General features: G+C 37.5%; 2 protein-coding genes across 2 annotated transcripts in view; one reads left to right on the top strand and one right to left on the bottom strand.

Moving 5' to 3' along the window:
• Positions 1-5,901, bottom strand: part of COL4A6 (collagen type IV alpha 6 chain) — a 282,814-nt gene extending 276,913 nt beyond the window's left edge. The window contains exons 1-2 of the mRNA XM_089904197.1: positions 5,394-5,901; positions 5,148-5,199 (exon numbers count right to left, since the gene is read on the bottom strand). Coding sequence (XP_089760323.1) covers positions 5,148-5,199; positions 5,394-5,404 — 63 coding nt within the window. The 5' untranslated portion in view covers positions 5,405-5,901. The remainder of the gene's footprint in view (positions 1-5,147; positions 5,200-5,393) is intronic.
• Positions 5,902-6,869: 968 nt separating this feature from the next.
• The window catches only part of COL4A5 (collagen type IV alpha 5 chain), a 226,061-nt gene continuing 216,132 nt past the window's right edge, over positions 6,870-16,798 (top strand). The window contains exon 1 of the mRNA XM_022556743.2: positions 6,870-7,451. Within this exon, the coding sequence (XP_022412451.1) occupies positions 7,371-7,451 (81 nt within the window). The 5' untranslated portion in view covers positions 6,870-7,370. The remainder of the gene's footprint in view (positions 7,452-16,798) is intronic.

The raw sequence follows: 16,798 nt of genomic DNA, 5'->3' as shown, positions 1-16,798 counted from the left end.
TTAAAAGGACTTGGTAGTTTAATACAGCATGGTGCTTTCCTAATATCTTCTTTCTAGATGTATATGTCTTGTCATCTACGTAGGATAGGACAAGTCTATACTCCAAGCATGGTGGTGAAATTATGGAATTAAGCACAAATTGAGGCAAGTGAACACCAATATGTATCGATAATTGAGGTCAATCTATTTGCTTCATTATTATATTAATGAAGTAATTAGGGGAATAGCCCACTTTGCTCCTGTGATTTGGCTTGACTATGATCTTATAGAATATAGGGGCATATTTACTGGAGGCTCCATAATATGCCTAGAATCTAAAAGGTTGTTGGCACTTGTAGTCAATACAAATGCCCTCACACCTGAAGATGCCTTAGACAGTGACAAATTGTAAAAACCAACTGCATAACTAGATGGGTTCTTTTTCAGTACCATGGATTACTCTGACAGTCTAGTGAAGCCTACAGACTCCCTTTCAGAAAAGTATTTTTAAATGTAGTCAATAAAATACATGGGGTTACAATAGAAACCAATCATCAAAATGTATAATAAAACAAATTTGTGATATAGTAATATATCTATCTGATTCTTTAGTAACACATTAAATAATATCTATTTTCCCCTCTACTCCTATCTGAAAATGTTTCTTTTGACCTGTCAATAATATAACCACATTATCATCTATTGCTACCTATTTATGTAGTCATTTGATGGTTCACTTGATGATGCACTCATACATATGTATCAGCATTCCCAGTCACCCAAGATACATATTTGATGTCCATGCACACACACATATATATGTTATATATTCCAATCATTCATAGCTAGCTGATATAGGATATTTGCTAGCAGGCAAAGCAGAAGACTACTTTAAGAATTCATATTAAGAAAATGAAAACATAAGCCACAGACTGGGAGAAAATATTTGCCAACTGTATATATGGTAAAAGACTCGTATCTAAAATATACAAAGACCTCTTACAACATAATAATAATAAGACAATCCAATTTTCAAATGGGCAAAATATTTGAATAAACATTTCTCCAAAGAAGATATCCAAATGGCTAATAAGTACTTGAAAAGATGCTTAATTGATTAGTCATTAGGGAAATGCAAATTAAAACCACAACGAGACACCACTTCACACCCACCAGGATGGCTATAATAAAAATGACAGACAATTACAAGTGTTGGCAAGGATGTAGCAAAACTGGAATTTTCATACAGTGCTGATGGAATGTGAGGTGGTACAGCCACTTTGGAAAACAGTTTTGCAGTTTCTTAAGAGGTTAAATATAAAGTTTTCATACAACCCAGCAATTCCATCTACTCAGGAGAAATAAAATATATGTCCACACAAAGATTTGTATGTTAATGTTCATAGCAGTATTGTTCATAAGAGCCAAAAGTGGAAAGAGCCCAAATGTCCATTCATTGGTGAATGCATGAAGAAAATGGGGTATATCCATAATGGAATACCAATACTAAATACCAATACCAATACTAAAAAAAAAAAAGGAGTAAAATACTGATATATGCTACAACATGAATGAATTTCAAAAATATTACGCTAAGTGAAAAATGCTAAACACAAAAGATTATATATTAATTGGTTCTATTTATATGAAATGTCCAGAAAAGACATATCTATAGAGGTAGAAAAGTAGATTCATGCTTGCCTAGGCTTGGGGGGTGGGAATAGGGATTAATTAAAGGGATATGAAGGATCTTACTGGGGTGATGAAAATGTTCTAGAACTGGATATAGTGATGGTTGTACAACTTGGTAAATTTACTAAAAATCATTGAATGATATACATAAATGTGTGAATTTATGGTATATAAATTATATCTTAATAAACTTGTTTTAAAAGAGAAAAAAAGAAAAATCCTAGAGACAGCCCAAACAAGGCAAATATTCCTCTTGACCCTTACATTAGGAAGGGATTTTCTCCATCTCTGAAAAACCTTAACACTCCCTTCATACTTTGATGACTGTGATTATGACTGAAAATCACATTGGAAAGGACCAACCTGAGCAAGTTACAACTTTAAGAAGTTTGTATTTCAATCAGATCTTGATTTGAATGTGGCTAAAGGCACTTTACCTGTGCTCTAGGCAGAGTTGATAATAGACAGGTGTTTTCTCCCCTTTGCCTCTTCCCCACTCCAATAACTCTCCCGCTGGGCTTGGACTTTTAAATATGTCTGGTTGTATTAGATCCTCTTGTGAAAGCAGATTTGGGGCAAAATGGGAAGAAAACATGAGGACCCTGACTAATTTGGGATATGTTTTAACTTCTAAACATATTGGCCTTTGGTGAGATATGGATCTTTCTAGTCTCTTCTCTAACATGATGCTGATGGTAATTTATCAATAGGTATCCTATATTTTAAAAAATATTTTTATTTATTTATTTGTCTGTGCCGGGTCTTAGTTGCGGCGTGTGGGATCTTCGTTGTGGCACACAGGATATTTTAGTTGTGGCATGAGGGATCTAGTTCCCTGACCAGGGATCAAACCCCGGCCCCCTGCATTGGGAGCTTGAAGTCTTAACCACTGGACCACCAGGGAAGTCCCAAGTATCCTATCCTTTAAGGAACAAAATGACAACCATTGTCTGAGAAAGTGAACTCCTACAGAGTTAGAGACTGTGTTTAAATAAATCTTTGTGTGTGGTGCCTTAGGCACTTAATAACCAAAAAACCAATATGGATGTTCTGAAATTCTAGGCTCTATCTCATTCAGATAAATTGTGAAAATATTTCAAATAAATGAAGATCAGCACTCTTTTAAAAGAAATTTAATGAAAACTCATTATTTAATCCTGGGTTTTAACATTTAGTTTTCCATCCCTTCAAAAGTACTGCTTTATAAACTCTGACAAAGAAAGAACTCAAAAGCACCTAAATGACCCTATCTTAAATGCTCACCAGTATTCCTTTATTGACAATGTTTAACTCTCACAGTGAAGAGACTTTGTCATAGTGAAGCACAACATAGTTCCTGCCAATCTATTTATAAGTTATTTTTCACTAATATAAGTCAAAAAGTTACAAAGAATTCAAATGTTTAAAATCATCTGAAAGGTGAAAAATATTACAAACCCAGATGATGAACTGGAATTGAGAGTAAAAGATGAGAACCAGCTAATATAAACGATAATCCAGTACAAAGAATACAAAGGAAAAAACTTCCCCTCAGCAAAGTCACCTTCTGAGAACTTATCCTGTTACTCTTCTCTTTCCCTTTGCCATTTTTCCAAAAATTAAAAATTAGCTTTACAATGTCAAACATATAATGCAGAAGTAAATAATAGGTGAATGAAGTAGTTATGAACTGAAGGCAAAAAATAAAGTACTGTCAGTGTATCTCAAGGTTTATTTTAGTCTTACCAAGGTCAGTCACACTGACATAGCAGGTGACATGGTAAAACAATGGGACAGAGTCTAAAAACCACACACCAAAGTAGTGGATGATTTTGGAGACATGCTTTCAACACTTCTCAGAAATGAAGACAACATCCTCTAGTAACTTTTAAAGTTATCAAGTGATAGGATGCAGTGTTTGGGAAATCTCCTGGAATGATTTGTTAATGCTTTTCCCAAAAGTACACTGAATACGATCAGCCAGAGTCTGAAATAAAGGTTTTACTGGAGGGTATTCTGCCCAAGCATGACATTTGTATAAGTAGCAAGAGTCCCAGACAAACTGTTAACTAATCAAAACCTGGCATTTTCAATAAATGTAGTATTGAGCCTCAAGGTAACATATAACTAAACTTGTATACTGCAGGAATCAGAAAGGGAAGTGTGCAGAAAACTAGATCAATACCTCTGCTTACAAAATCTAGAATTTACTTACATAAAAGCTGATGTTCTGAGTTAAGGGGTCACAAAACATTAAAAGTCAAGTTTTCTGGCATCATCCTCTTTTCATAAGAGAAGTCATTTCACTTTATTCTGATATTTTCTTAAAGACATATACCAGGACAAAGTAATCCATTTTTTTCCCATAAAAGTATTAGGTAATCTTACTGGGTTGAATTAAGTATGGCTCTATAAATAGTATTTTAAAATATTTGAAGTATTAAAAATAGAGCCAATCAGTGAAAATTGTCAAAACTCACAAAGTAAATATTTGGAATATATATTTAGCTGTCATATATATACATATATATATACACATATATAGAGTACATGCATGACTTTGGCAATTATTAAGAATTTTTAAAATAGAACAGTGAAACAGTACTCAATAGTTAACTTCATATTTGAACTCAATGATTAACTTTATTTCTGCAGGCGTAAGTTGCTAGTGAGTCTGGAAAACTGCAGCATCTCTGATTATTCAGGTCACGCCACTTTTGGTAGCTTATCCTAGTAATTCCATTGGAATTACTACTTTCTGGGATCTATTAAACTTTTCTTGACCAAACGTCTACAGAAAATCCTTTGCCTGCAGCCCCTAGCTGATTTGATGGATGATATCTAAACAGCCTATGAAATGTTAACTTTTAGAATTTTTTTTCCTATTCTAACCACTTTAACTTTCTGATGATAGAGAAAACCAGTAAAAGGAAACATCAGGCAGAAACTGAACATCATCTAGTAGTATCAGTGCAGTTCAGGCAGTTAAAGAATCCAGATGTTGTCACCTGGTACTGTCAGAGGACTCACAAGAAAATACTTAAGTTTAACTTCTAACAACATTCTCGGTACTTCCAAGTCCCACTTCTTGGATACTCCTCCCACTTTCAAACTTGTGTGCCAATTCATGTTCTTGTAAACCAGGGAAAATTACATTTCTTCTGCCTTGGAGATCGATACAGAGGAAGGCATCAGATGTCAGTCATCTTTAAGTCGTCCGGGAAGACGCTCAGAAATGCGTGCCTCTTGTGTCTTCTACTTTTATTTTCCCAACCCCTTACGAAGTTTTGGAACAGGAAGATGCCTGAGTCCCAAAGGCATTAGCCTGACACTGCTATTCCTTTCTAAGAACCCCATTAACTCCCAGTAGAAATGAGAATGATGTGAACTCCGTTTCATGGCGCAACCCTCTGCAACCCCCTTACACAAACACAAGAGGTGGGATGGGGAGGAGGTCAAAGGAGGGGGAGGGAAAGGGGTCGGGAGATGAGACTCACCGCTCCTGCCAGTTCCTCGGTCAGGCACAACGTAACCAGGAGAAGCCACAACCTGAAACGGGAGGGAGGGTGAATAACATGGGTTCTCTAGGCTCCAGGGTCCTGCGTCTGCCCATAGACCCCCGACCCCTCTTTGCTGCCTGCCTCAACTTTCTCTGTAATGACAGAAGTACAAGTATAGTCCCGGTCCGGCAAAGTAGCCCAGAATAGGAAAGAGGAGAGGAGCTCGGGGCAGCAACAGCTCACCCAGGGTGCATGCTTGCGGCTCCTCCGGAGCTGGGTCCCGGGAGACTGCTAAGCGGCTCCGCGGCCCCGGCTCATCGGATGCTTGGCGGCTGTTTCCTTATTCAAGAGGATGGGGTAGGGGGGCGAAGTGGCTCACTTCTGAAGAAACTAAACTCAGCTTCTAGATAAAGAGGTGCCCCAAAGGGAAACACGGTCAGCGGTGCCCGCTACAACTTGCCGCACTCAAAAGATAGTTCCATGCACCAGGGGAGGAAGGAATGGAGGGGAAGGGGGCGGGGCTGTCTGCTGTCAATCATCCCCCCTACCTCGGGCAGCCGGTCGTCTTTCTCACTTTCAGGCACCTCTACACGTAACATTCCCACGCATCTCCACAGCTTCACGCACAGGCCCACAGACCTACACGCTAAGATGTAAGCAACTGTGCATCAAACACTTCCTTAAAGCACTGTTAATTGTTACACATATACAGATTAAGGCATACTCCTCCCACATAGACACATGGGCCTTTGCACACTTTCCCAAATGCATATCACTCATTCGAATTTATTGCACACTAACCTCTTGGGGTGGTGGTAGTTTCTGGGGTTGTAAAACTACCTTTAGCTGAGCTGAACCTAAGGATAAGCGGGCCCCCGTGATATAGGTCCAAAGCCCTGAAAGACGCTAAAGTGGTAAATTCTAGGGTGTGAGATAACAAGTGTTCTGAAGAATTCGTCAAGAAATCCCTAAAAGATCCCCCAAGGAGTCCACATAAAATATTTTCTGGGCCTGATGGTGCTTTAAAAAATCTGTATGCCAGAATTACCAAAGTAACGTTCAAGTCTACTTTATTTGGGAGACATCAATTCAACTGCCATTAACTCCATACATATATTTCCAATTAAGTGTCCGTGTTAGTATTAAGGAAAATTGCACTAAAGTTATTTAATCCCCTACCCTAAATCTCTCCGAGAAACATCTGCAATGAGAGTCAATGCCTTTTATGTTAGTCAGTATGAGGTAAATATTAATTATGGCATTCAATGTAGCTAAAGAAAACGATATGACTGTATTACTATAACATCCAACCACATAATAATTACTCATATCTACTGAACGCTCCCAAATCTTATATGAATATAATATGCATAAATTCTTCACACACGTATATGTACGTTCATTTTCTTAATTCTTCAGCTGTAAGCATATATTTAATTATATAAATATATTTATATGTTTCTAATATTTTCACATTTTCTGTTGTATGTAGAAACTCCCTCCTGTGAGCAGGTGGAAGGCAAACAACTCCAGCAGCCCTGGGAGCAGGCACCAAAATTTGTTTCTAATCATTAACAATAAAAGGAACCGTTCTCTTACATCCCTCCGCTACAAAAAATAGTCCCAGCTCAGGTCTATTTGTAATTGGCTTTGGTGCTCACACCAATGAGAGTGGGACTGGGCAGGGAAAAGGAGTATCAACGGAAGGTGCAAGTGAACGAATAGAAAAGCTTCCCGGGGGGAGTCAGGGTGCGCAGTCAACTGGGCTGGACGTTTCCCTCCTCTAAATAACTGAGCGTCACTCCCTCGCAGGTTGCTGGTGCGGTCTAAAACTGTGGCGGAGTGATCCTCAAATTCCCCAGGGCTGGTGGGGAGGGGGCGGTGCAGGGGAAGAGAGGGAGGAAAGTAGATCTGTGGGACTTGCGCGAGGAAAAAGTTTGCAAGTCTGGACAGAAGGGAAAAGTGCTCCCGAGAGACCGGCTTTGGGGACGGGAGCGGGGAGGGAAGAATAGCTGCTGCTTTTTTTTTTTTTTTCTTTCCCCTTCCACTCTTAAAAACCTACTTTCTCCTCACCCAAGACGACCGGCACAATTGGGACACCCTCGCTGTCTCTCTCCGGCTCTAGCTCTCTCCCTATAAACCCTCAAGATTATGTCAGTTGGTCAGAGCCAGCCAGGGATTTCGTGCGGGTGCTGAAGGAGCTGCGGGAGCCGGAGAAGAATGAAACTGCGTGGAGTCAGCCTGGCTGCCGGCTTGTTCTTACTGGCCCTGAGTCTTTGGGGGCAGCCCGCAGAGGCTGCGGTAAGTCCTTCCTTCTACCCCCGACCCCCATCCCATCACCTCGCTCTCACGCTGAAATCACTTTTTGTGCCTTTACCTTCCTTTCTCCTGGGCCTCGGCTAGGGAATTCAGGTGTGCCTTCACTTGTTTAGGAAGAAACATTATTTACAACGCTAGTAACTCAAGCCTTCTGAAGTCCAAGGGAGAGGTTTAAGTGTTTAAAAATAGGGCTGCTTGCTTTCCCTGCAGCTAGCTGCTCTGGGGGCAAGAGCAGAGCCTGGGGAGGAGGATGCATGTTAATAGATAACTAAGCTCTGGTGGATATTTAAAACTTTTCCTCCGCACCCTCCCACCTCGAGTGTTTCCCTACATGCCCGCTAACCTTTTCACTAGTTGTGCCCAATCCACGCACTCTTTAAACTTTGTCGATAGTTTACTATTTTGGCCTTTCTAAAATCCACCTTCCACCAAAGTGTTAAGCGCGCCCGTGAAGTGCTTCCCTTTTGCCTTTTCCTTAAGGAACATGAACCTACCCTCACCTCTGGTCAGTAAAGCCTCTGTAGAGACTGCTTCCCTCTTGACATCCTTGTTGCAAATGCTCAGGTAACATACCAAGAAGAATGAGGTAAAGACGGATGGCTTCAGGCTTCGGTTTTTCTGCATCTTTTTTTTTTTTTTAAGTTCTCAGTTTTTGTTGTTTACTTTTTTTAGCTTACTAAGGCACCTGAAACAAATTGAGAATTTGCCCATCACCTATTTAAAGGAAAAGAACGATCTCTTTTTCACAGGAGAATGAGTGTTCTGGTTTAAAGGAGAGTGGAGGAGGGAAGTACACGTGAAATGACAGAGCAAAAACTTCCACTGAGTTTTAGGAATGTAGAATTAAAATCCTAATATATCTCTTAGAATTAAAATCCTAATATGTCTCTAAGAGATAGGTCCCACCCACTATCCTTCTGGGGATGAGAGGCAGATCTAAAGGAATGAATGGCTTTGTCAGAGAAAATGTTCTCCAGACTGAAACCCATCATCCTTAATTTCACTTAACCTCTAAATAGAGAATTAAGTGTGTGACAAATTATTTAAAAGTTATATTTGAGTGAACATAATGGGTGGTTTTAAAAACACTTTAATATGAGATCATGGCTTAGGCCTTCACATGGTTGAGTGACTATCAATTCTTTATATGCAACTGCTGTGTTATATAGCTTACGTGGGTCCGCTTGTAAGTTAGCTGTCTAGCTGTTCTATACACTCAGCATGCCTCAGGTTACATTGCCCTCCTCCCATCCTCCAGAAAGTGTATACTCATAGTATGAGAAAAGTAACTTTCATATTACTCTAAGCACAACATAATAATAATGGCAACTCTGCTGAAAAACCATGCATATCAAATATTTTAAATTATACTTGCCATAATTATGCCTCCATCAAAGTAGATAGATAATTTAAAATTGCTTTTATGATGCAGAGCTTCTTAATGGGCTAAGGTTTAGCCACTCAGTAGGGCTGCAGGCCCTTGGATAAAACTACAATTGTGTTGTTGAAAATAGTTCCTTTTAAAAACATCATCTTGGTGTTCACTGCTTGTGGCATTTGGCCCAGGGGCAAAGATTTTGTGGATGTTTGATTAAATATTTCTCGTTTCTTACTTTTGACGTTGCTATTAATAAATGTACACCAGATACCAATCATACAGGTATGTACAGCTGTACTTTGTGTCAGATTATATTAAATCATGTTATGTTAAAAATGAAATTTCTTTTTATGATTGACAGAATTTGGGAGCAAGCTTGTTTTCTTGGACTCTTTAACAATTGAGTGTTCATAAAGAAATTACAGAAGACACCAGGCAGTTTTTTTTTCCTTTTTTCTCCTATGCAATTATTTATTTATTTCTCTCCTATATGATTTTTAAAGAACATTTTAGACCCCATTTCCCTATCATTAGTATAATGTGCCTCTAATAAAACCAGGGTTTGTTTTTTCTGCTTCACACATTAATATCCTAGTTAGAGTAATGTTTTAATCATCTCAGAGATATGAATGGTATCTGCTCTCCATACTAGTGCTGGGGATATTGGTGACCTTCTCCAGAGTAAACTGGATGGTAGTGGGGCTGCTTGTTGACTGAAGTAGTCTAGTATTGGGACTTTTATACCAGGAAGAGCATTGCTACTTAAATTGCTTTAATTTTTCATAGTTAAGTGATTTCTTTATCTCTGAAGTCATGCCAAATTGGGATATCACAAATATGTGGAAAATTTTTTAGGTGGAGAGTTTGTTAGGTGGAATAAAGTAACTCTTATTCTGAAAGGTTAGCAATAAAGGAAGAAGGCAGATTTAGTTGGAAAGGTCAGTTCTAGTGATGGAAATACGTACTTTTATGTAAAGGTACCTGTGCTGACTCTCTGTTAGTAGGATATACACTTAGATTTATGAATATGGTGTGTTAAATTCTAGTACTACTATACAATTTTTAGTAACTTCGTATGTGTGTGTGTGTGTGTGTGTGTGTGCGCACGTGCGCAGTGGAGTGGATAAGTTTCTTTAAATGTACTATCTCCCTTGTGACTAAGAGCAACAACTTGTTAAGCGTAGCAGTGTGGTTTGTGGCCATGGAACAGTTTTTCATCTGAAGTATACTGCTCCACAGGGAGAATTTGTTGACATTGTTATCATAACTTAACATTTTTGCATGTTTACTGTGTGCCAGGCACTGTGCTAATATGGAAATGTACATTATCATGTTTAATCTTCACAACAGACCTATGAAGTATATACTATTGTTATTCCCACTTTACCGATCAAGGAGCTACAGATCACAGAGGTTAAGTAATGTGCCAAAAATAACATAGTTAGCAAGTTGTAGAGCTGGAAATTTGAATCCAGGCAATTTGACTCCAAATTCTTTACCCTTAATGACTGTCCTATACTGCCTCCTTTGTATGTGGTCTATAGAGATGTATTTGCTGTTCAGAGTATTTGGATCTCTGCTACTTTTTTTTGAGTAAGGGGGAGACACAGGAGGTGAAATGGAAAATATAATGGGGATTACATCTCTTCTTGCTGATGTTAGGAGAAGCATCATGTTGTAATGGAAACAGCTCTGGGATTAGAATAAAAAGATCAGAGTTTGATCTCTATATGTATGTCTATTTATAGAGAGATAATTTAAAAGTAATCTAGAAGCAATTGCTTGTTGCAGATTGTATGATTTTATATAATTACATATATAAAAGGTTAGATTTATAGAACAAGTGTAATTTTGTGGTAGGTGATTATTTTGAAGAAAGATTTGTCTTATTATATTTGTAATTAGTGTCCATAATAATTTTAAATATACTGAACTTTTCAGGAGCGTGTCTATTGTGATAAGACAGTACGTGTATGTGGTAGAATACTTTGCTTAAGATGTTCAACTCACTTCTTTTGTTTTACCAATTTACCCACCCATCATATCCAATTCTATTCACTCAACTGTCTCTATAACTTAAGTCTTGTGTGTGTATTTGTATATGTGTGTGTCCTGTGACTGTAAAGAGTGTGTACCTTTTTTTCCTGTGTTTTTACCTATCTTTTGATGTATGTATATTCAACATATGAGACTCTACCTTGAGTTAAAATTGATACGTTGGTCAAGGTTGTGTCTGCCAGGTTTATCCACTGTAAAGTCACTGTTTCTCCCTTTGTAATTACAAAGCGACCAGATTTTCTAAGACTATATGGGGCAATATTGCAAGACAATGTACATTTCTTGTTTCTCATCATAGTTTTGCCCACTGTTTTAGCATCTGTTGAGGATTCTGACCTGAATAATTACTGCTGTGATATTTTTCAAATGGTGATCTTCAGTTATCAACATTTTCTGCATTTATTTGTTGAATTCTAATGTAACAAAGAACTTTACCTTCTTTTCTGTTTGTTTCTATTTATTTATTCAGTGATTTATTTATAATAGTATGGACTTATGGATACTTGTTTTATTCTATGAACTATAATGAATTATGCTATTTTTCCTTTTTTTTTGCTGAAATAACCCCAGATTTGGTCAATAGAAGCCCCTTCCAATTGGCTCCTGTGTCCTTTCAGTGTGTCCCATCATTTTTTGAGCATTCTCTTACATTCTGGTACCACAAGGTGTTCCAGACTCATTTTCTACTTTCCCTGCTCCAACCCTGGAATGAGCCATTTTTCTAAGGAGCTCTGATTCTTTTTGTTGAGTAGTGGTATTTAGAGATCAAGATCTGGGTGCTTGGCATGCTCATTATTACTGGGGTGTCATTGCTTCTAGGCCTTCTCAGCAGATAAAACTAGGGAATATATGTATATATACATAGACACATACCCACTTCTATATTTCTTACAAAACCATGAATTTGTACTGATATCTCTGATTCCAGTCCAAAATCACAGAATAAACATACCTCTTTGATACTATGGGATCTCGCTGCTTTCTGGTACCTCTCTTCAGGCATATTTTGTGGTCTTATACAGAGTCTTTAAGAAATTGCCCTCTGGAGTCAGATCTGGAGTCTGAGTGGAGGATGTGTGACCTTCGGACAGGTAGTAACCTCTGAGCTTTAACTTCCTCATTAGCAAAATGGGGCCAGTGGTACCTATGTCACACATTGTTTTGAGGATAAAATGAGAGAAGTTATGTAAAGCGTTTAGAATAGTACTTGGCACATAGTAAGTGCTCAATAAGATTTCAATTAGATTCCATTATTGTCATTACAAACTAGTTATTGACTTGCCATTTCTTATTTCATTAACTCTCAAATTCTCTGCCTGATTTTCAAGGTCTAGCATGATCTTTCCCTTCATTCCTCCTTATTTTTCATTACATTTTACAATACACTCCCTCCATTCTAGCCTAGGTGAACTTCCCTATAATCCCTTGAGCATTACATACATTTTTTTGAATTTTATTTATTTCTTATGCAGGTTCTTATTAGCTCTTTTATACATATTAGTGTATATATGTCAATCCCAATCTCCCAGTTCATCCCACATTACATACATGTTTTGGCTCTCCATCTTGTTTAGAATCCTGTGGATCCAAATCTTTCCTCAGTTTCAGCATAACATTTACATTCATTCAGCAGATATTTATTCAGCAACTCATAAGTACTTAAGAATTATATTTATGTTGTTCTATTTCTCCCCTCATGGATATGTACTATCCACAAAATCATTTTGTGCTAGACACTATAGATAAAACTGAATAAGATAGACAGGGTCCCTGCCTTCATGGAGCTTCCATGCTAGTGAGCATAGATAAATAGTTCTGTGGAGCTTTCCCTTACTATTAAATCAGTTGCTGATTTTACGGTTCTTTGAACATTTGTCATATTTAGCCTCTTGTCTAGTATCTAAATGTATTTGGTCTTACAAGCATTTTGTTTCATGGGATTTTATGTCTTCTCCCTATTAGATTATAGACTTTTTGAGGGCAAGAACTGTATATTTGTTCATTCGACAAACTTACATGTTGATTTTGTCTGATGACAAAAATAATACATGCTTAATGTTGGAAACTTGAAAAATGAGAAAAATATAAAGAAGAAAATAAATATCTCTCCACAGTTCTACCAACAGCACAGAAATAACCTATATTATTGTTTTGATGATTTTCCTTCTTATGTATCTAATATTTTCTTTAAAAAGTAGATTGATTAAAATTTTTTAAAAGTTGGGATTACGATATATACAATTTTATATGCTATTGTTTTTTCACTTATTATTTTCCCATGTTATTAAAATTCTTAGTTTAAAAGTATTATTTTTAAATGATTGCATACAATTTATATTATACACACCACAATTAATTTACGTGTTCACTTTTATAGACTATATTTTTAAATTTCAAGTTTTTTTTAGTCATTATAAGAAATACGGCCATAAACAATTCTTATTCCATATTTTGTATTATTTTGTTAGTACTGCCTCCTTCGTGGAGAATTATTGGGTTAAAGGTCATCAGTATTTTTAAAGTCTTTGGTACCTGCAGTAGACCCTGACATTTAGAAAGGCTGTATCAACAGATAATATGATAGCTAACTTTTTTTTTAGTGGTTACTATGTTATACCCTCTTAGGTAGATAATATTATTCCCATTTTATGTACAAGGAATCTGAGGCCAACAGGGTGGTTAAAAAACTACCAGAGGTCACACAGTTAATAAGTGATTGAGCAGTTTAGCTCTAGAACATGCTCATGAAATTTTCCTCAGTTCCTATTTCATTCACGGTAGTACAGAAAAATAGAGTCATGTTGAAAAGTTGAATAATTCCCATTACCGTTTCCGTGACTGGTCACATGAATTGATTCTAAAGATAGGCTTACCCACCAGTTCATCCTTTAATAGCTCTTTGCTATAATTGCCTGGGCCATTCATCCTCAAGGACCTAAATTTTAATTTTGTAAACCATGCATCCCCGTACATTTCTCCCCTATACGGAAGGTGGAGCCTGTATTCCATGAATACCTCCCCCACTGACCTCTTCCTAGCTATAGCAAGGGTGTAACATACTCCAAACTCACTGACATTCTCCCTTCCCCAGGAGAGTTTTGGAATGCGTCTGAATATGGAGACCCCCTTTACCCTCTCTCCCCACCCCCTACCCCATAACTGCCTATGAGCTTTACACTTAAATGCCGGTGTCTTTGCCTACTGTTGTCCCTTGCTTTCATCCTCCCTAAGTGATACTCCAGAAGTTTCCCCCCATTAATTTCTAATCTGTTTTTCCCACTTTGTGGTGATACTATTCCAGCCCCCATCTCCTGTTTTTAGCAACAAACTTGGAAGTACATATGGAGTGAGAGGTCCCCCATCCATTTTGCAACACTCCCGCCTTACCTCTTCCTTGTGTTTCCCCACTAGCTAAGTGACTTTACTGCCTTTATGATAGCCTTGTGGCTTGTGCATTTCAAATGTATTCCTCCACAAAATCACAAACTGTTACACATTATGGCTTTTCCAGGTGGCATTTGAATAGCTGAACTTTAAGCTTCTGAATGATAGGGATCTGCTCTTGCCAAATTACTTTCCAGAATGTTTTTACCAATTATATTCGTATCAGTAGTATAAAAGAGTACCTATGAGACAGTCTTAATAATTTTTTTTCTATCTAGTACAGTGACTATAGAATTGATGCTCAATTGATTGCCAGTTGGTTGGCAGATTTGGTTCTATCCTCTAATGATTTTCTTTTTAAAATGTAATCATTCCATCATCTCATCCCCTTCTGACAATAGCAACCATAGAACAGAAGTGATTTTTGAAAATAAATTCTCTTCTAATTAACATTATAAATGAACCACCCAACCACTTAACTAAATCCTCATTACAAAGATTGTTTTTAATAGCAGTAATTCTTGAGGTGTTTTGGAGAGGCATCTTTAGTGTGATCTCTGATACATTAGCTTCTTTCATTTTAACCAGATTCTCATTTTATGCATCAATGCTTGAGTTTATTTACCTTCATAATCTGTATAGGTCCAACTGCCCTTGGTTCCTTTAGAAGCTTCTGCGGGCCTTTTACCAAAAGTGTAGTCTGTAATGGTACCTGCTACCCTGTTGAAAAGGGAACCTTAAACCCCTTGCTATTTGCTAACGAAAGACAACCAAAGGCAAATGTTACAAAAGAAACAGGTTTTTGCTAAATTTAATTTTTAACTTAAAAAAATTTACTAAATCATTTGCTTTATTTTTTAACTTGTAGAGAGACTTAAGCACCTTTTTTGAGCAAGTGCTAGTCAGGTTAATGGAATTGGTTTTATGACAGTGAGTACTAAAATAGAACTGGAAGAAATTCTGTTGGCATTTGTATCATCTTATAATTCAGTCAAATGACACTCTTCATATATGTTAACAGAACTGGCTGATTTGCTTCCAAAATTTCTTATAGTGTGTGTGACATTAATGGAATCCTGAAGGAGATATTGGAACTTTGGCGGGGGAAGATGGTATTAAGAGTGGGACACTAGTGAGAAATTGTTTCGTATATTCTGTATTTTGAGCTCTCCAGGACTTGCTAAAGGAGGAGAAGTCCTTCTCTGTCCATAATCTCATAATCTAATTGATGTAGTAAAACACTTCTGTATGTGAAAGGCATAGTAGTGCCTGTTTATATCAGGTTGTTTTCTGTTGCAGGTGATAGAAAACACTAATTCAGCTGCCTTAACAGAGAAAAATTTTAACTCACATTACAAGAAGTTTGGAGGTAGAGTACCTCCAAAATTAATTAATTCAGCCAAATAGTGACCCAGGTTCTTTCCACTTTCTCCTCTGCCATACTCTGCCTATCAGCTTACTGTCTCAGATTCGTGCCCCTCATACTTGCAAGATTGCTGCTGCAGTTCCAGGGATCACATGCAGATGCCACAATGCCTAATAGAAGAAGAGTATGAACTGTTCATTTGTGTCCCTTTTTATCAGCAGTGAAAACTTTCTCAGGAGTCCCATACCTTCACCCTTACATCTGACTGGTTAGAATTGTATTACATGTATATGTTTACACCAGTACATTGGCAAGTGGAATAGGACCATAAATGTAGAGTTAGACAAGTGACTTACACTGCCACCTCCCCCTGCAACACACCAAAGCACATTGCTGCCTGGAAAAGTTAGAGGGTGGGAAAATTTGAATAAAATCAAGGTTCTTTTAGGAAGGAATAAATAGTTCCTGCTTCACAACCTCATGAGTTTGTTGTCAGGATCAGTTGACTAAAAGATTTGTAAGAATTTGATGTATTTGTTAAATGTAAGATGTCTTTCTTAATAGGGAAACTAACGTCTTATAGAGCTGTACAAATGAAAGATGTTGGCTATTTACGTAAATACAGATATTTTAGCATTGGAGGGACATTAGGTCAGTGGTTCTCAAAGTGTGATCTGAAGACCCCTGAGATTCCTGACATCCTATCAGGAGGAACATGAGGACTATTTGAACAATAATTTGAAGACTGTTTTGCCTTTTTCACTGTGTTGACATTTGCACTGATGATGGGTAAGACAGTGCGGTACACCAAATTGTCCTAGTAGCTGTATTCTTCATAGTCTTGGAGGACAAAAAGCCAATTTTACTTAACAATGTCCTCAATGTAGCATTGATTTTATTCAATCTTGACCCTTGAGTACAGATATTTTAAAATTTCTGTATGACAAAATGGGAATTACAGAAAACGCTTCTGTATGCTGAAGTAACATCATTTCTAGGAAAAGCTCTTGTGCTTTGTGAGTTGTGTGAGTTGGGGGCTGAACTAGCTGATTTTTGCCTGGAACACATTTTTACTTGAAAGACAAACTGTGGTTATTCAGACTTGAGTATTTGGCAGGAATTTTCTTGAAAATGAGCAAAGTG

This window comes from Delphinapterus leucas, chromosome X (assembly GCF_059928025.1).
Source record: "Delphinapterus leucas isolate spDelLeu-1000000601 "Yukka" chromosome X, BTC_Dleu_Yukka2, whole genome shotgun sequence".
In the NCBI taxonomy this organism is placed as follows: Eukaryota; Metazoa; Chordata; class Mammalia; order Artiodactyla; family Monodontidae; genus Delphinapterus; species Delphinapterus leucas.
The sequence above is the reverse complement of the archived record's forward strand: the minus strand, read 5'-3'. Positions and strand labels throughout refer to the sequence as shown.